At 43.0% G+C, this 20652-nt stretch overlaps 1 protein-coding gene across 8 annotated transcripts in view; it reads left to right on the top strand.

The window, feature by feature from the left end:
• The window catches only part of patz1 (POZ/BTB and AT hook containing zinc finger 1), a 749193-nt gene extending 743212 nt beyond the window's left edge, over positions 1 to 5981 (top strand). For 2 of the 8 annotated variants that reach the window (XR_011356210.1, XR_011356212.1), the window contains 2 exons: positions 77 to 161; positions 5840 to 5981. Coding sequence is in view for 4 of the 8 variants with exons in the window: in XM_069933094.1 (XP_069789195.1) it covers positions 2814 to 2883 (70 nt within the window). In the remaining 4 variants the exon portion in view is untranslated. Of the gene's footprint in view, positions 1 to 76; positions 5225 to 5839 lie in introns of those variants that run through there. The other 6 variants (XM_069933094.1, XM_069933091.1, XM_069933092.1 and 3 more) reach the window with 4 other exon arrangements.
• Positions 5982 to 20652: the final 14671 nt, after the last annotated feature.

Genomic DNA, 20652 nt, shown 5'->3' with positions numbered 1-20652 from the left:
CTCCAGGCCCAGGCCCCCTCTGGTCCTGATTGGCTGGCAGCACATCTGATTTTTTTTTGTTCTATCTTATTTGCAGCTCAAGATCTATCCCTGTGATTTTTCCCTGAAGTGCTAGTGTGGAACAACAACATGAGAGAGCATAGATGCCATGGCAGCTGATGGTACTGTGACATTATTGTTTGAGTGGTGCTTCATTTTTCACTTGGCTGTCAGAGCTCTGTGAGATTTTAATGAACCTCTTAAAGTTATTCCAGACTAACTTTTTCCTTCTGTTTTGGGTTACTTTATTTTTCTAAACTATCTGCGATAATAGCAAAATAGTGGTAATATTTACACCAAAATATTGTCTGCTAAGATCAGTAACTAAAAATGGAGTATTTGATAGGATGAACTTGAGATTATTTGCTTCAGCATACATCCTTTTGTTTCCGAGTAAACTTAGTGACACCAGCCTTAATCTCTGAGATGATAGATCAGAGATTGTCAGCAAGACCCGTGTGATAACTGTACCTGTGCCCTGCTGTCTCACTGTTAAACAAGAATAATGTTGGGGATAAGGACGTTGCGAGCGGTCCTGACCAATATTGTACCAGTCAGTTAGGAAAAAAAAAATTAAATCTGCTCTGCTTTACAAAGGGAAATCGAGTTATTAATTCTAATAATTAAATTCTATTGATAAAGGCAGAATTTAACCTAATACTTTTTGGGTTTGTTCACTAATGGATTAAAGTTTTATGGGTTTTCCTGGGTGACCGTATTACTCAGATCTGCTATTTCAAAACATATCTGTGATATGAATATCATGAGATAGTAGCACAAAAAAAATGTTGTTAGTTCACAGAATTTTCTGAATCTTACCTAGATTTGTGTAAACACCTGGGAGATGGAAAGTTGATGAATTGATCTGCCACCACCTTGCTCCCTACTGTCCTCTTCATCCTCTAGCATCTCAGAATTTCTTGCTACCACAATATAAACTGAGTTTGTTGATTGGACCCACATTATCCACTTGGGTCATTGGTTCATACAAAGTAATTTCTTGGATCTTTAGCTGGAATGGAGATCAAGCTTGGTGATTGGTATAGTATGACTAGCTTGGTTCTCTGTTTGGTCCCACATTGCCAGTCTGGTTCTATGGAGCTTTGTTGCCAACTTAATTTACCAGTTGGCCCAACATTGCTGGTTGATAAAGCATTACTGTAATTTGGCTCATTGGTTGGTCTGCCATTACTGTGTTTGTCATTAGTTCCAAGTGACCACGTTGGTCAATGTTCTTCATTAATTTGTCCCAAATTATCATTTTGTGGTTGGCATTATTCTGACATCAACTTCTTGGGGCGGTGGGATGAAGAAAAAATGACAAGGCAGTCACAGAGAGGGGATTATACAGCACGGAAACAAGTCCTTCAGCTGAAGCTTGTCCATGCTGACCAGGTTATCCATCAGAGCCAGTCCTGATTTCCTGTATTGTGCCCACCTGCTGTGGTAATTCATCCAATATACCCACCACCTGCTGTGTGGAAAAGTTTCCCCTCTATTCCCTTTTTAATATATTCCCTCTCACTTTAAATTTATGCCATCTAGATGCGGTGTTAACTTCTTTGTGAAAAAGACTGTCACCAGTCACCTTGTCTATGTGCCTACAAGGTCACCCCTCAGCCCCCTGCTCTTCAGGGAGAAAAGTCTCAGCCAGTCTAGTTTTTCGTTAGAAGCCAAGTCCTCCAGTCCTGGTGACATCCTTGTAAATCTTATGCTCAGCTTAATGACATCTCTCCTATAGTTTACTTTGGGAATTTGAATCTCTCACCCCAAATCTAATTGCATATTGCAGGAGCATGTGCTCTGATTCCAACTAGAATTATAAGGTACGTTAATAGTGGATGTCCGTGTGTGGCCTCTCCAACCTGCTGAATTCTCTGCATGCACTGCATGTTGGAATAGTTCTGCCCTCGCCAAATTTGTGCAGCTCCTCCCACTTGGCTACAGATTCTTTTCAATGCAAACAGCACCTGTTCAAAGTGTTCTGACCTTTGAGGGCACCTACAGATGTGACCTGAATGCTGAACCTATTGGATGATTATTTCTTGGAAGTGATCAATGGAAGTACAACACACTCAGAAAGAGATTTTGTGCCTGTGCTCAGCAACTGTGATGAAAACATTGCTCATGGCAAATGTGTCATTGGAGAGAGCAGGGAACAGATCTCACCAGGTACAATTCCTCACAACCAAATAGTTGGATTGCATGTTCAGTGCAAGTTTTATTTTGAAACTCAGCCATGCTCCCCTTTATTTTTTGCCCCTCAGCAGCATGTCTCCTCTTTAAGAGTGGCCAGAGGGATAGTTCTTCAATCCTATGTAGTTTGCCAAAGGACAAAAACAACAGTTTGGGGCCCCTGAGTCAAACATTAGGTCTGACATCCTTGCATGTTTATTCAATACTAAACGCTCTGAGAATTATTTTCCTCATCCTGGAGCGAGATAAAAGAAAATCTGCTAGGCAATCACTGAAGTTACTGGGCTACACATTGGAAATAAAAATGATATTTGAGGAGTGGGTGATGGTTCTGATAGCAGCGTGCATCGCAATTAACTTGGTGAAGTAAGCTGGGAGTGTTCTGCTTCAAATGCTTTAGAGAGGAAATGTATATTGGTATGAGTTCATTAATTTTCAACATGTACAGTAAAATTTGTAGATGGATGGGAAGTCGCAGGCATTTAAGTACTAAGTGTTTGAATCATTTTGTATGCTCTATCTGAAATTTTGATTCTGTTAGTACCTTAAACTGCTTGCTTCTGATGTGATTTGTGCAGGTTTTGTAGAACTTCAGAAGTTTCCTGGGTCATACTTCAAGCCTCCGTGCAAACAAGTGTGTTATATTGATGATGTGACTGTTTAGACATTTATTAATCTTTTTTTTTCTTTTGTGGGTTATTCAGTACTACGTACAGACCCCGATGATTGCAAAGCTACTTGAGAGACAAGCCTTTGTTTTGGTCTATAATGGCTTGTAAACTGTAGAAAGCTGAAGTAGATGATGTAATGTAATCTGTTCGATATTTTTATACTGTGGATGTCGGGGAAAAGGTGGGTACTGAAGTCGATGGTCGTGTTCATGACCTCCTGAGGACTTGCATTTAGTTTGTGTTTCCATGTAATTAAAATCAACTTTTTAAATATGTTTAATAATGTTTGTCTTAATTATTTAACTGTCTTAAAATGCTGTAGAAATGGAATACTTAGTATATCCCTCAGAGAAGACCAGTGGAATAGCCCTCAGTCACAATATCCCTTTAGCTCCTGTGCTCAGATAATCTACCTACTCCATTGTATATATGAATATGGGTTATTTTACAGACAGCTTGTAACAACACTGCATTTTAATTTCTGTTTGGTTAATTGCTGGTAATTTTGAGCCTTGGATCCACTGACATCTGCTGCCATTCATCATGACCTGAGTTTGATGCAGTGCCGGGATGTTAATGAAGTGTAAAGTCGGCATGTAAAAACTCTTCACTTTCAACCCTCAGTGCATTTGTTGAATGTTCCCTTTCAGACCTGGGCTGTGTCCTGGGAGAGACTTTCAAATTGTGGAACTCTGGTGGAGTCCACAGTGTTGGCAGGTTATGCTATTGAGGCGTGCACAGACGAAGCTCATTGTTTTGATCAATTTTATGTTGTCAGCTGGAGGGTGGTGCTTGTTAACTCCAATGGAATGGAAGTTATGTGGTGGTTGAGAATCAGGTGGGGTAGGCAGTGGCTTTGTATCAAGACGTTCTAGCCCCTGATCAAGAGAGTGGGCTAGTGCAGGGGTTACTCATGTTGTCCTCTGAACAGGCATCGCGAACAAAAATGTGCAGGATCGTATCAATAATCTGCCGGGAAACCCAGGGATCGAGCCTGAGGACGCAGAGTCTTGACAAAGGGTTTTGGCCCCAAACACCAGCCATTCTGTCCCTTCCCTCAGATGGTGCTCAACCAAATGGATTCCTTCAGCAGATTGTCCTTTTTATCTCCAAGATCACGTCACTTCTATTTTTCCCCATCTTCCTTCAACTTAGAAACATGTCCTGGCACCATAACAAAGACCTGGCTGATCTGTCTCTGTAACAGTTATGCTGTGTCCATTCCTAGAGACGGTATGCACGTAACAAATATTTTTCAGCACATCTCTGCAGTGAGTGAGCATTCTCCACACATGCATTTCTCTTGCCCAAACTGAAAGCTCCATGCGTGGTTACCCCATAGTCCTTACCAATAGTTAGGGTTCTTCATGTTGGGCAAGTTCAGGTTTTCTGCTGGACCACTGCACACATGCATTATGGAGCTCATCATAATCACATGTTTAAATACAGTCACTGGGGAGGGTGTTCCAATTGTCTTTCCCAGGGACAACAAAGCCAAGAATGGCCACTTTTAAAATAGCAAAGTCATACTATTCATATGGGACAGAGTAGATTTAATTTTTATTTAATTTGGAGATGCAGCATGGTAACACGCCACCCAAACACACCCAAGGGACCAAAGAACCTGTACGCCTTATTGGAAGTGGGAGGAAACCCTGGCGATCACAGGGAGAACATTCAAACTCCTTACAGACATGGGGCTGGGTTGATTGAATCCTTGGGCCACCCAAAATCTGGACACCCCATGATTAATGATCAAGCTGATGACGTTAGATGGCTTCTCAGCAAGTTCAGAGAGAATCAAATTACTTTTTTCTCTCTCCTGCCTCCCACATTTCCTGGATTTGTCTAATAACCTGGCTTCCTGGCTGGAAGATTTGTTTTAGCCATAAATGTAAATGAAATGGAAATAACCTGATCACACTAGTTTTGCAGAAGGAAAATGCACCTCTTTTACAATATTGATTAAGTGTCAACAATGCATTAAGTGATGCAGATCTGTTATGTGCCTTCAATGGGATACCTGTAATTTTGAATAGAGTACAGTTTGCAGACACAAATCTGTTTAGTCTAGGTTTGGTTTTGTATGATTTTTTTTTCCAGGTATTCTGAATTGGATTTTAAAATTGTAGCAGTGTTTCACTGATCATCTGTTACTAAACTGAAAGTGTTTTTATTTGCATTTTGTAAAGTGACTAAGTACATGCCATTCCCACAGGCATGTGTTGTTTTTTGTACTAGCTTGCAAGTTATATTCCCTGTATTGTGTACTTACAGGGTGGATGTAATATGACTTATTAATAAATGTCTAGAGCAAATGCAGAGTGTTTATTTCTCCTCCCTGTAGATCTACGGTGACGTTACTCAGGACTGCAGTTTATCTTTTGCATCCCTGTTTACCCTGAAGATGTTTGTGCTTTTTTTCCCCTACTCCTGTTTGGCTCCTCTCCATCATCACCATTTTGCTTGCTTTTCTCTTGTTCAGATGTCTTCTGGGTTGTTTGAGGGGGAAAGATAATATGTGCAATGTATTTGAAGTTTGTTCTCTTCCCCCCACCTTTTCCCACAACAAACTCTGCACCATTTCTACCACTATCTACTCAGCTAACTCTGCTTGCTCTGTTTTCCTCAATTGCTCACCATTATCCATCCACACCTACCTTCTCACTCCCTTTCCCTCAGTTATCTTTGTCTCCCTCCCTGCCACGTTCCATCTTTCCTCCTTGGCTTAAATGATCGTACGTGCCACAAAATCCCTGGATTCCCAGTTTGTCCTTTTTTTTTCTCTTGCACTCCCCCCACACTTCTCCAATCCCTTCAGCTCTCTTTTCCTCCAGTTTCCCCTCTTGCTCCTTACCAAAAAGAACTCAGCTGGGAAATGGGCTTCCAGGTTCTTTACCAAAAGAAAAATGCTTCTAAACTCTTTATTTCAGCCGAAGATTTGAAACGGCAGGATGGCTCACACCTTGTTAGAAACCATCACAAGATTCAAGATGTCGAGGATGAGAAAGGAGCAACTCAATGACTGGAATAGGAGTTTCCACAAGGCATCAGCTGACCAATGACTGTGTCAGGAGCAAGGTGAGATGAACTAGTGGTTGGGCAAACATTGAGCAACTGATGAGCAAAGGGGAGTTCTGCCCCCCCCCCCAGCTCTCATACAGATTTTGTGGTTTGAAGGTTCCTTCAAGTATGTCTGCCGGTCATTATGGGCACCAGTGATGGGCAGACTCAAGCTTGAGTACATGGCAAATGGTTGAATTAACTTGTCTTGGAGTTGATGTAGTTGGGATCATGCCATTGCTTTTAATAGTGTGCATTAAACCATTGCTCCTACTTCCTCCTCCCACTCCCCCACCTTTTTATTTGGTGCCTACTTGTTTTGTTGGTGACCTTTTAGTTCCTATGGATGCTGCGTGGCCATCTGAGTTTCTGTGCAGCACATTGGCCCCAGCATCTGCAGATGTTCTTGTTTCACTCATTTACCCAATATATTTGGAGCTCAGTTTCTTTTGTGCCCATCAACTTTCCTTGCATTCTCTTTGCTGTTAACCTTGACAGCACCCAATTCTACCAGCATGCTTTGGGGATGTGGGAGGAAATCCATGTGGTCTGTGACAGAATATGCTGTGTTTTTTGTTGTATATAGTTATGATTTTGGGAGATAAAGTGTGACAGGTTTTTTTTAGTGTAGGTCACATACAAACACTTCAAATCTTATTTAAAATACTGGAGCTCTGCTCATGCTGGACATGTCGGGGCCAACAGCCTTTGCAAAAGCTTTGGAGAATGCCCAAGAGACTTCACTAATGGATTGTTACTTACAAAAAGGCAACAGATGAAAGAACTTGTAAAGGCTCTGGGGCCGACATGTCTAGCATGAGCAGAGCTCCAGTATTTTAAATAAAATCTGTTTTAAAGTGTTTGTACGTGACCCACACTAAAAAAAACCTGCCCCAATTTATCTCCCAAAAACATATCTATATACAATACAAACACAACATAATCTATCAGATGTCTTCTCAGATGTGCCTTCAGGGTTGTTCAACAGTATCTGTCCTTCTGTGGCTGGACCCATTTGAAGATCTCGATGATTTCTTCGCAGAACAGCACCTTCATCTGTCTGAATGGTGTATGATCTTGGTTGGACTTCACTAAGGACAGTTCCCTTCTGTGTCCATCAGTTTGTTTAGTCTTTTAGCCGAAATTGGTCACCAGTGTAGAGTTCTGGTAGGTTTTTTTTCCCTCTGTCAAAGTAATACTTTTGCTTTTCTTTCTGTTGTTCTTTGAACTTCCTCACTTTCTCCCCCTCTTTTGTTTTTGGGAGGTTCTTCTGAATGGGAAGGTTTGACCTTAGTCTATGTCCCATAAGGAGTTGTGTTGGTGACATACCACACTTGAGCGACATTGTGAGGTATACTAGCCTGCTCTGGGAGAAGTTTCTTTCACAGTCTTTTCCCTTGTTCATCAGTCTTTTCACTGTTTGTCCCTACTTTTCCACTAGACCATTAGACTGTGAAAAATGAGGACTTGATGTGATGTATACAAAGTCCCACTCTTTGGCAAACTGTCGTAACTTTAAATTGCAAAACTGGAGTCCTTTGTCTGTGAAGACCTCACTTGCCACGTCATGCTGGAGAATGTGGCTTTCATACCTATTATTATAGTGTCTGCAGTGGGGGTGTTCAGTTTACACACCTCTAGATACAGGGTCTGTGACTACAAGATAGTCCTTCCTGTGATATTCGAATAGGTCAACGCCTACCTTCTGGTAAGGTCTGCATGGTGCTGGGTGTGGTTTTAGTGGTTCTGCAGGATTTCTTGATATTTCTGGCATATTGTACAGTTTGACCCTTCATTTGTTATATCATTGTTGATTCTTGGCCAGTACATCACCTCTTGTGCTCTTCTTACACTTTTCGATTCCGAGATGTCCTCCATGGATCCTTTTTAGCATCTCTTTTCTCAGAATCTTTGGGATAAGGATTTTGCTTCCTTTTTCGATGATGTCTTCAACCACTGATAGTTCCACCCTGCAGTTCCAGTACTCTGAAATGTCAGGTGAGCAGTCCTGCTTCATGTTTTTTCTCAGTTGACTGTGTTTCATCTTTGTTTGTCTCTGACTTTGAGCTCCATCTGATATGGGCAGTGAACTTGTGATCATGTCCATGAAGCCGTTCATCCATTCTGGTGTTTGCGCGCTCTCTCGTGTCAACAGCTCTAGACAACGTGTCTGTTGTGTACGTTAGCTTACCCATAGAGTACACCACATTCAATGTATAGCATGACAGCCTAATCGTCATTCTTTGTATTTTAAGTGGACATTCATTTAATGACTTTTGGAACAATGCAATCAAGGGCTTACGGTCAGTCTCTACACTGATTGCTTGTCCTGACACAAACTGATGAAATCTTTCACAGGTGTATGTGATGCTGAGCAGCTCCTTTTCAATTTGAGTGCATCTCGTTTCTGCGCATGTCATTGAGTGTGATGCATATGCACTGAGTTGCCAGTCATCATATTTTTGCAGAAGAACTGCACTGAGCCCACTATGTGATGCGTCTGATGATATCTTGATGGGTCTCGCTGGGTCGTAAAACCTCAACTGGTTCCTCTGTGAGCAGTTTCTTTAGTTTGCTCCATGACTTTCCATGTTCATGATTCCACTCCCATTCAATGTTCTTTTCTGTTAGTCTTCTCAATGGAGCCATCTTTTTTGAGAGGTGGATATGAATTTACCCATATAACTGACCATTCCATTAAACCTCTGTATGTCCTTTTTGCATTGTGGCCTTGGCATGTTCCCAATGGCGGACACCTTTCTGGGATCTGGTCTGATGCCCTCACTGCCAATAATATCTCCTACAAATGTTAGTTCTGTCACTCCAAGCTGGCATTTCTCTCTATTCAGCTTCAGGTTTGCTTTCCTTAGTTTCTCATCGTGCTTCATTCTCATGGTTCCCCAGACTATGATGTCATCCATTGAGGTATCAACTCCGTTCAGGGGCTCATAGATCATGTGGATAGTTTTGTGATACACTTCAGGAGCAAAAGCAATTCCAAATGGTAACCTTAGGAATCTGTATCTGCTAAATGGACTATTGAACGTGCACGGTCTTGAACTTGCTTCATCCAATTTTAACTGCTAAAATCCTGATGATGCTTCTAACTTGCTAAAATGCTTTGCATTTGCAAACTGTGACATGATTTCTTCACACATTGGTGCTTAAAGTGTTCTCTTTTTATTGTTATGTTTAGATTTATTGGATCCAAACAAATTCTAAGCTTTCCATTCTTTTTGTCCACAATAACGAGTGAACTCACCCACTCTGTTGGCTCATCTATCTTCTGAATCACGTTCAGGTTTTCCATCCTGTCCAACTCTGCTTTTCGTTGCTTTTGAAGCACAAATGGAACTTTTCTGCATGGATGTATTATCGGTGGCACACGCTTATCCACTCTGATCGTGTGTTCTCCTGGAAGGCAGCCTATACCCTGAAATAGGTCATTGTACTCTTTCATGAGTTCAACATAGACTCTCTCCTTCATTTTCCATGAGGACTCTTTTTATCAGGTTGTTTCTCACAGGCTGTTAAACCTATATGTCCTGTACATCCTTTGGTACCACTATGATTGCTAGCATGTGCTCTTCGTCCTTGTGTTTCACTTTGACCATGCATTCTCCTTGCACTGGTTTATTAGTACCTGAATATCCTGTAACCTTCACTTTTGTGTCATACATCTTTGGTCTTGGTCTATGGCTATTTCCAGATCTAGATTTTGCTCTCTTTGCAGCTCTTTCCCTTAAACTATTATCTAGAATGCCACACACAAGCCTGCCTTTTATCAACGAGTCGGTAAGTCCACAAAATTCACACGTTTTGCTTCTGTTTCTCAACTCAGTCACCTACTGATCAATGCTTCCTTCCATTTTCTGTGCACGTGAAAAACCTGTGCCTCTCACACAGATCACATTACGTTTAGCTATGCAGTATGCCTCAAACTGTTCCATTATTTTTTCCAGTTTTATTTTGTCTCCTTCAGCAGTAAATGTGAAGTTATTATACACCTCCAGGGCTTCATCACCCACGACATATAAGAAAACTGATGCTTTCACTTTATCATTTTTCCCGTCAGCAGTGATTGCTACTAAATACAATCCAAAATGCTATTTAAATCTGTTCCAATTTACAGCTACATTACCTGTCAGCTGAAGTTTCGCTGGTGGATGTAATCCTTGCATTTTTCACTGTGCTAGCTTCTCTTCACTGATCAGTTGCTGACTTTATATTTTACCTTTAAAGTATTTCCTTCTAATTTCCTTCATCTCACTTCTAAAACGATGTTTCATCTTGTATTTGTATATGTGAGTTCTTAAGACAACACAAGGATGAAGGACAAGGTTCTTTACTTTAAAGTTGCTGTAAACAGCCACAAGAGGCTGCAAGTCTCCATTACATATCTGCATGCTGCGGTGTCCTGCTCTGTGTTAGCCCCTGGTGGCAGCCAAGTATAATCAAACGGTAAGGCATTGCTAGTTGCATTGCAACCACGATCACTATCGTTACAGAAAGTATACTGGTCGGTTGCCTCACAGCTTGCTTTTGCAACCCAAGTGCCAGGAATGCAGAAAGTAGCAAACATACCCAGATCCATCACAGGCCCTCGACCTCCCATACATAAACATCCATGTGCGGTTCTGCCTCAAGAAGGCAGCCAACATCCTGGAAGACTTCCACCACCCTGGTCACAAGCTCTTCTCACTGCTGCCTTTGGGAAGGAGATACAGAAACCTGAAAATCAGCATCTCTCAGTTCAAGAATATTTTCTTTCCAACAACTATCAGGCTCTTGAAACTCGTCTTGTTACACTAATCATAGACCACACAGAAGGCTGTCTGCAATAATGCAAGTCACTTTTTTGCATGAAGATTTTTAAAAAAAATCTTTTTATTTCATTCATTTGGCTTACTATTACATATTTTCTTGACAAGTACCTGTTTGGTTGCAGCAAGTAAGAATGTACATACATTGTGCATAATAATAATCATCATTATCTATGTTTGGTCGCGTGCCCTGTGAACCATTCTTTCACTCATGGTTTAATTGCAATGCTAATTTCTATGTTGCTCAGATAAAAATGCCGAGATTGGAAAGTACATAGATTAATAGCTTTAAGGACCTGCATTTTAATTTGTACCCTTTCTCTGGGTCGTAAATGTTGCTGAGAGGAAAGATTTTGGTGGAAATCTTGATGTATGAAGTGGAGTTTGTCCTGACAACTAAGTCAGTGGCACATTTCTTATCATTGATGCTTGTTGAAGGAAAGCAAACAATATCTTTGGACAGCTTGGTCTTATGATGCCCAATTAATATAAAACACTTAAATGCTACACAGATTTATAAACAATAGATTTGCTATAACTTTTTACTTTACATAGTTATATTCCGATATTCATGCAGAAGGCCACACTGTGAAAGACAGCTATAAAGTGAAATTCCACAGTACCTGTCCAACTTTTATTTTAAAACCATTTCCACACTTCCTACTTTTTGTTTCTTCAGTGCATTTTCATCCAGGTCTAATTTTAAATACATTAAATATTAACGGTGTGGTTGAGCACTGGGCCAATAGTTCAATTGTTCCCCTTGCTGCATTCTCTGGGACTTTATAATCACAGCACAAACATCTCAGAAAGAATGGGGCAAAAGTCCAATTAAAAGCACCTCGTCTTCCAAAAATATCAGCAGCTACACATGAAATTTGAACTGCAAATAAAATATTAGCTCCCAGTGACGCAGATCAATGGCATAATTTGGTTGTGATGCCAATTTATTTTATAGGTTAGAAACGGTAGTTATCTTGTTTCACCTGTTGTATGATTGACTGCTTCTCATTTTGTTTCTGATTGAAAACAGAATGATCCCACAGTCGGTGAATTCTTAAAAACTGTCCTCTCCTAATCCCTACACTCTCTGGAAGCTTGTATTATTTCAGTTTGTTTTCCTAATGTGGGAACAAATTATAAATTAATAATTTACTTTAAATTGCATTAAAATTAGTCAATAGAGCAAAACATAATTTCCAAGTACTGGTAAAATAATTTCAAGTACTGTATTTCATTTGTTATTGCAACTCTTCCTGTCAATTTCCTTTGCTGGGCTGGAGATTTTGATTAATTATTTTCTCATATGGCCAGTTTCAGATCTTCAGGACAGTCCACCCCTTAAACATCCAGCGAATTGTTGGTATGCAGACAAATTCTGCACAGCAAGGTCTCTCAGACAGAGAACAAGACAAGTAACCAGCTAACCTGTGTGGTAGAAAGGATTAATTCTACCTAGTGCAGGATGGGATACTTGGCTTTTTCCAAGCAAGCTGAGCTTGAAACTACTGATAAGTCAACTTTATTGTCATCTGAGTGTACAAATACAACCCAACAAAACAGCGTTCTCTAATCCTCTGGGAGCAGTTGAAAGATGCTGCGTAGAGGATGGTAGGAGTCCGCAATTGATTTTGTGCACCTCCTTTAGACAATGATCCCAGTAGTGCGACTCTCCACTCTTCTGGTCCTGTGGATTGGCCTGAGATCCATTTCCCTGCAGCAACTGCACTATGATGCAGCCAGCTCCTGTAGAAGGTTGGCATAATGGTGGCCAGTAACCTTGCTCACTTCAGTCTTCACAGGAAGTGTAGTCCCTTCCTGACAAGTGAGGAGATGTTGAGTGTCCACAATAGGTCACTAGTAAAATGAACTCCAAGGAACTTGATGCTCTCCATTCCCTCTATTACTCAGTTGTTGATGTGTAATGGAGGATGGTCGTTCCTGGTCCTCCTGAAATCCACGATCATTTCCTTTGTCTTGTCCCCATTGAAACTTCAGTTGTTACTCTTGCATAATTTCACAAAATTTTCCACCTCTGTAGTGCGACTCATCATTGTTGCTGATGAGGCCAACTACTGTTGGACCTGGATCTGGCAATACAGTCGTGGGTCAGTAGTATCAACAGGAGCGGGCTGAGCACACACTCCTCAAGTTCGCCAGAGCTCAGCATGAGCTACCAATCCAGACTGGTCTTTCTGTCAGGAAGTCTAGAATCCAATTACAGAGAGGGATGTTGAATTCCATCAAGGACAGCTTCTCCACCAGACTCTGGGAAATTATCGTATTCAACATTGAGCTGAAGTTGATGAAGCCTGGCATTTGAGGTGTGTTTCTCCAAGTGGTTCAGGACAGATTGAAGGGTCAAGGCTACAGCATCATTTGTGGAATGGTTTCTTCTATTGGCGAAATGAAACGGGTCCATCATCTCGGAGGTGTGCTTTGATACATTCCATCACCAGATGCTCAAAGTATTTCATAATGGTAGAGATCATTGCCACAGGGCAGTAGTCATCGATAATAATGAGAATAAAAATAAACAAGTTTCCAATAAACAATACATGAAGTCGGTGGGGAGGCAGTGTCTTCAATCACTCTGAAAGTCTGTTAAACAGTGTTAAATGACTGAACCTAGGTCCTGATAAGGCCAATTAACTTAAATCTTGTTAAAGCACTATTAAGTACAGTAAAAGACTGAGAAAGGAGTTAACCCATTGAAAGGTTCATCAGATCCTCCCTATTTAATGATTCAACAGACACTTAACCAAGGAATATGCAAATAATCAGGCCAGTTTGTTCTTCTGAATAAATATGAGGGTCCTAATGGTGGTTTAGGCCACTAAAGGCTCTCCATGATATCACATCAATCAACCCTTGGAGCGAAACTCCGTTTTTGAGTTAATTTCTGTGACAACTAGCCTTATGAGAATTGGATGAGGGATGACTGTCATCCAGGACCCCAATTAGTCATCTTCAATTAATGCTGTGGAATTTCTTGCCTTCATCCAATCAGCACTTCAATTCATTGGAGTGATATTTATATTGATGGTCTGATGGTGGAGGGGTAGAACTCTTCCTGAACCCAGTAGCACAAGTCTTGTGGCACCTCGACCTCTTTCCTGATGGTAGCAGCGAGAACAGAGCATGCCCTGGTTGGTGTGGATTCTTGTTGATTGCTGCTGCTCTCCGATGGCAGTGTTCTCGATGGTTGGGAGAGTTTTGCCTGCGATGTACTGGGCTGTGTCCACTACCTTCTGTAGGGCTTTCTGCTCGGAGGTGTTGGTGCCCCCATTCCAGGCCATGATGTAGCCGGGCAGCACACTTTAGAGGCATTGACATGTTTTCTTCACGATGCCATTAGTATGTTGGGTTCAGGAAGGGTCCTCCGAGATAGTGTCTCCCAAGAACTTAAATATGCTCACCCTCTCCGCCTCTGATCCGCCAATGATCACTGGATTGTATACCTCTGGTTTTCCTTTCCTAAATTCCACAACCAGCTCCTTGGTTTTGATGACATTGAGTACGAGGTTGTTGTTGGTCCACTAGTCAACCATGTTTTCATTCTCCCTCCTATGTGCCGACTCATTGCCCCTTTTTATACAACCCACTCCCATAATATTATCAGCAAACTTGTAGATGGTTTTGTCGTAGTACTGAGCCACACATAATGAGTAGAGCAGGGAGCTAAGAACACAGCCCTGTGGTGCTCCAGTACTGACGGAGATTGTGGACGAGATGTTCTTACCAGTCCTCATTGATTGTGGTCCAGCAGTGAGGAAATGCAAGATCAAATTGCAGGGTGGGGTTTTGAGCCTCAGGTCTTAGAATTTGCTGGTCAGTTTTGAGGGGATGATGGTGTTAAATCTCAAACTTGTTGTTAAAGAGCATCCTGATGTATGCACCTTTGCTGTCCAGATGTTCTCACTGTCCTGAGCTTGAATACCCATACTCCCTTCTCAATCCCCCGGGCTAACATTCCCTTCCCACTGCCCCAGGCTCCCATTCCCATACCCCCTTCCCACTGCCCTGGGTTCCATTCCCACATTCCCTTCCCACTGCCCTGGGCTCCAATTCCCACACTCTTCCCAATAACATGGGCTCTGTTTCCTCCATTCCCATTAAATTTTACTGGTTACACAGTACTTATTATAAACATTGTTTTTAAAATGTTATTTAATGTGTGTTGGGCTATTAGTAGACATTGCATCCAATAGACTGGAACATCTGCTAAACCAGCACCACCAGAGTTCCAGATTATCAGAGTTTTACTGTGCACAGATACCATCCACATGTCTGCTGTAGGAAGGCTGTATCCATCTGTTTTAAGCATTAAAAATACTTGGTCTCGAAATGCAATCCCTGCCACGATATTCTGGGTCTCATCACCTCTGCTTTCAATGGTTTACGTTGTCTTCTATCCCTATTTTCTCTCAGATAAAATTAGCGCCCTTGAGCTTAATTTTGTTTGTGGATTTACCCCTCCCTATCAACCTCAGCTCTATAACTGCCCTGCAACAAAACTCTTGAGTTCTTGTGCACCCTCCACACTGAACTGCAGGACGTGCCCTCAGCCCTGGGATTCCTCATGTGGTTCTGTGAAGCAGCCTGGAATGTTCCTCAGTGACGCCGCTTCATGTCTGCACACTCTGCAGTTTATTTTAAAAGCACAAGTTTCAACTTAATTGTGTGATCATCCCCTGTTGGCTACCCAGATTACAGCCCTTTATCAGTCCCATTGACAATTGTTCTTGACTAAACTTGCACTGATGTGCTATCTTTTGTTTATTTTTGGTAGGGGCATTTTTGTGTTTGTAGTAATAATTAGAGAGCTGTTCAGTGATCCACCAGGGGTTTGTTTAATGGTTGACTTCTAGGATCATCATTGATCTTCTAACCCACTTGGGACTAGCCATAATATGATAGAGGCTCCTATTAATGGATGCTAAAGCTAATGATTGATCAGTGTTGACAAGCGCGTTAATGCAAATACTTAACGGGCAATACCTAATCTGGTTCGAAATTAGTGTTGGGAAAGAAAATGCTATGAAGGCATTTCTGGCAGAAAATGTACTTTCTTTAAAAAAATCATATTTTCATTCAGCAGACCACCACTCTAGATCCACAGTGCAGGGTCTCCTTTGGCACATTCATTAGAGTACCCTATTTTCTGGGCCTCGCTGACAGCCACAATAACAGCCACTCCACCCCAAACCTAGAGAATCACTTCTAACCTCTTTCCTGTCTCCGGGCAGGTTCAAGTGAATACTTATTATCTCTGTATTAATGTCAATTTTTTTTGTACTTATTGTCTCTAATTTAATCGTCTACTTCTGCAGATGGGTTTTTAAAAGTTGATTTTGTAATATTTTTAGAAAGAATCCATTCAGCAGCAGGAAGTATGAGTTTCCGTCCATATGCACATTGTACGCTGTATGTGACATTAAATTCATTATTATTATCAAGCTAAAATACTTAATAACCCTTAGATACTTTGGACAGATCATCTATTGCTCTGAGAGTGTGCAGGAGGTAGAGAAGGGAGAGCATTCTTGAGCTTGAGCCTTTCTTTCAAGAATCGTTATGATTGGGACATGATGTTGAGGCTTTATAAGGCACGAGTGAGGCCTCACTTGGAGTACAGGGTACAGTTGTGGGCTCCTTATTTAAGAAAGAATGTGCTGGCAATGGAGAGGGTTCAGAGGAGATGAACAAGAATGATTCCTGGAATGAAGGGGTTGGCATATTAGGAACATTTGACAGCTCTTGGATTGTACTCCTTGAAGCTCAGAAGAATGCGGGGGGAACCGCAGAGAAGCATTTTGAATGTTGACAGGCCTGGACAGAGTAGATGTGGCAAAGTTGTTTCACATGGTAAGGGAGTCAAGGACAAGAGGGCATCATTTTAGATTTGAAGGGCACCCATTTAAATTTCTTTAACCAGGGAATGGTAAACCTCTGGAATTTGCGGCCAGGTCGTTGGGTGAATTTATGGTAGAATCTGATAGGTATCTGAATTGTCAGGGAATCAAAGGTTAAGTGCAGAAGACCTGGGGGTGGGGCTGAGTGGATCAGCTCATGATGGAATGGTGGAACAGACTTGACAGGCTGAATGGCCTACATCTGCTCCGATATTTTATGGTCTTATGATTGCTCAGGTTAAATACTTATTCACTGATGAAGGGGGTCCAATAAATGTAGAAAGGGTTTTTAAGGGTGTAAGTTGTGCAGTGTCACAAGGATCTGTGTTTAGAACCCTGGCATTGACAATAAACAAATCAATGGTGCAGATAATTAGACTGAATTTAGTATCTGTATAATGTTTGCCATTGATAAAATCTATATGGGAAAGAATGGTGGGATGCAGAGAGAGTGCAAAGTGATTGGCCAAGAGATTCGAGGATGAAATGTAATCAGAATAATGGTGAGAATTTGTGAAATGTGGCGACAGTGGTCTATTAGTGTGATACTCTGACAATGCCTGCGATGCAAGTTGGAATCTGGCACTGTCAGTTCTCCCTCAGACCCACATGGAGTTTGCTCCTACGTTCCAAAACATACAGGGTTGGGTTGGACGGGTGTAATGGGGAGCCACAGGTTTCATGCGCTGGCTTCTATCGTGTTGTTTTGTAATTAAAAATTAAGAGACGATCTCCCTCTGTCTTACCTATATTCCAAAATATACCCTGCAATCCCACACTAGCAAGTAACCTCATTCAAACCAGAAGGCATGAAGGAGCGCCAACCGTCTCTCCTCCTACAATTCTCTCTCTTCATGTCTCATTCTCATCTCTCCTGAACTTGCACATACTGCTGGGATTCCCCTTCTGCCCAGAATTCCCAGAGTCAGACCAAGGGGAATGTACGGGAGGGGGGTGGAACAGAAAGGAAGAGCAGGAATGCAGGAAGAGGGAAAGTGAGTAAAGTGGGTGGGGATGTGGCAAGCTGCTGCATCCAGATGTTGGACTTGATCAGGGGAAGTCCAATGGATGGACCAACTCTGAATGTGAAACAGGGATTCGCTAAAATGATCCGTGGAAAGGATAACTGGGGGACTGGTTGATGGGTGCCTCAACCAGTGCCTATGAGGGGGGGTGCAGGGGGTACATCATTCCAGGCTCAGGGTCCAAAAGGGGGCCCAGGACTTCCAGGCAAATCAGTGGGGAAAATTCGGGCAAACCTGGGGAGACAGAGACCTGAATGATTCAGATCTTCATCTCCCCAGCTCTGCCCTATCTCACCTTCCCTCTTTCCCTCATGGCAGCAGCCCTCTCCCCGGATCCTGGCCCAACAGTCAGGTGCGTGCGCGAAGGGCCTGGAATGTAACTTCTGGCGTGAATGACAGCAGCCACAGTGTTTCAGTCATTGACTCATCATCGATTGGAGTCGTGCTGTGTCTGTGTGGCAGTGGAGCAGACTTTGAAGGTTGCCAGAACAGAAGGGAGGGGAGGAGAGCCAGAACAGAGGGGAATGGGAAAAGTGGGGGGAAGCCAATGGCGTACTGTAGCCAGGTTCTAAGGTCAGGGCCAGGGGGAGTGAGATCTCATACAGAAGGTGCCACGCAGTGAGTGCTGGGGTGGGTGTGGATCCTGTCCGACTGATCAGTGGCAGGCGCGGCTCCCAGACCCCGACCATTGTGGCTCTCAGACCCCGACCATTGTGGCTCTCAGACCCCGACCATTGTGGCTCTCAGAGAAGGAGCACTGATTACAAAATTACTTAATGAGCAGTTTGACTGTTTTTTGTTTGTTTCTCTGTCTGACTGTAAGCAAAATATTGTCCTAAGGTTGGTTACGCCGGCAACCACATGGAAATGGGGAGTAAATGGCCAGAAGTCCAGTTTCAGGCCGGAGAGTCCAGATTTTCAGCCCTCTGGTTGGCGCCACCTCAAGCCGGATCTTAATTTGTCCTGCATTTGGGGGTGCAGGCCCGACAACACTTCCAAATGGAGCACAAATTAAGGGGCAGAAAAGGCACTTCCCTTTTAATTTCAGCGTGCTCAGCCATGTTCCTTCTCGCCCACATGCGCGAGTGCTGGATTGAGCATGGCGATGAGGGGTCATGTGATGGTGGCACACAAAGTTGTGATGAGTGGGAAGCATTACACCATTGCAAGAAATAATCTGCAGCTGTTGGTGAGAATCTGATTTTTTTTAAATAAAAGATATTGACCTCACACACAGATCTTTTCAAAATTATTCCATTACAACAAAGCTCATGTAGTCCACGTTAATGGTGATATGTTTTTCATTGTTCAGGAACGAAAAAAGAGCTGTTCATGTAGTCACCACAGAACTTCTTGCTTGATACAAAATAATTGACAATAGCGGCTGCTAACGGCAGCACTACTGAAATGAAGCATGTCCACACAACACAAGAGTGAACCAGTTTCTTGAATCTCTAAGAGAGTGATATCAGAACGTTGCAGAGTCGCTGCCTGCTCAGTGACGTGCAACCAGGAAGTGGCGACATCTCCCAGGCAACATGTGTGTGATAATATGGGATACTATCACCAATGTATATATTTGTATCGATTTACATATAGTAGTAGTGATTGGCTGAGGGCCGTAGCCACGCCTACTGGCAGGTCATAAGGGGCTGCTCCTAACCAGACCCAGGTTAGTCTGGACTAGTCGACCTCGATGTACTACGCTCCAGTCTTTGTTAATAAAAGCCTTGGTTTGAGTCAACAAGTCTTTGAGTCATTCAATGCACTACAATTTTATTAACAAAATGTTTCAACGGATGGAGCGAATGCTGTGACCAGAATGATGCTGTGACCCTACTGCCAGAGTGATTCAGGCACTTGGTGAGGAGCTTTGAGGCATACCTGCTCAGACCCCATCGTGGATGAAGACACTGATAAACTGCTAGTTCTGATGTCCATGGTGTCCACAAGGGTCTATGAAAATATCCAGGATGCGACCTCTTACACGGCTGCCGTGATCGTGCTCAAGGAACTCTACGAGCGGCCTGTGATTAAGGTCTATGCCAGGCACATGCAGGCGACCAGGAGGCAGCTGCCCAGTGAGTCTTGCAGAGCCTACCTCCAGGCACTGAGGTTACTAGGTAGAGCTTGTGCGTGCACCGACAAAACTGCAGCCAACGACCTCATCTGGATGCTTATGTGGCTGGGGTCTGATCCAATGAGGTGAGGCAACGATTACTGGAGCATGGGGGAGACAGTCTGGTGGAAACCATTCAACTCGCTAAAACGATGGAGGCTGCAGCCCTAAGCATGGATGCCTATACACAGAGCTGGGCCCCCCCATTACAATGTGAGTAGAATGCCTGCATTTAACCCAGCCTCCCCACACCCTGTTGATGGGCTCGCCGCTGCTGCCACACTAAGTGCTGCTTCTGTGGGGAGGAGAAGCACAGTTGATCCCTGTGCCTGCGAGGAAGGCCCGATGCCAGAAGTGTGGAAGAATGGCCACTTCACCAGCGTCTGCCGGTCCAAAATGGCCGCCGCCCAACCACCTTCCCCAAATTTGAATTGCTCATCCTCAGAACTATCATCCAATGAGAGCGAGGAATTGATCACGCAGTAATGCTTCAAGTCATAATGCAAGCATCTCATGTGGAAGGTGCCGCCCTCACAACATTCCACCCGCGCCACCGCGACGCAATGTTCCACCCTCACCGCTGTGATGCTGATCCCTGACTTGGCCTCCCCTGCCCAACAGGACTTTCACGTCAGCAGGCCCCGATGGACTGCCTGCACAACGACTTGTGCCGCCAACTCCAACTGGGTCCCTGGACCGGAAGACCCCATTGGTCCACCTGCACCACGAGTGTCTCCGCCTCTGCAGCTTGACGCTGACTCCGACCCGACAGTGCCGCCAATGCAACTTGCCGATGGCCCG

Source organism: Narcine bancroftii, chromosome 4, assembly GCF_036971445.1.
Source record: "Narcine bancroftii isolate sNarBan1 chromosome 4, sNarBan1.hap1, whole genome shotgun sequence".
NCBI classification, from domain to species: domain Eukaryota; kingdom Metazoa; phylum Chordata; class Chondrichthyes; order Torpediniformes; family Narcinidae; genus Narcine; species Narcine bancroftii.
The sequence above is the reverse complement of the archived record's forward strand: the minus strand, read 5'-3'. Positions and strand labels throughout refer to the sequence as shown.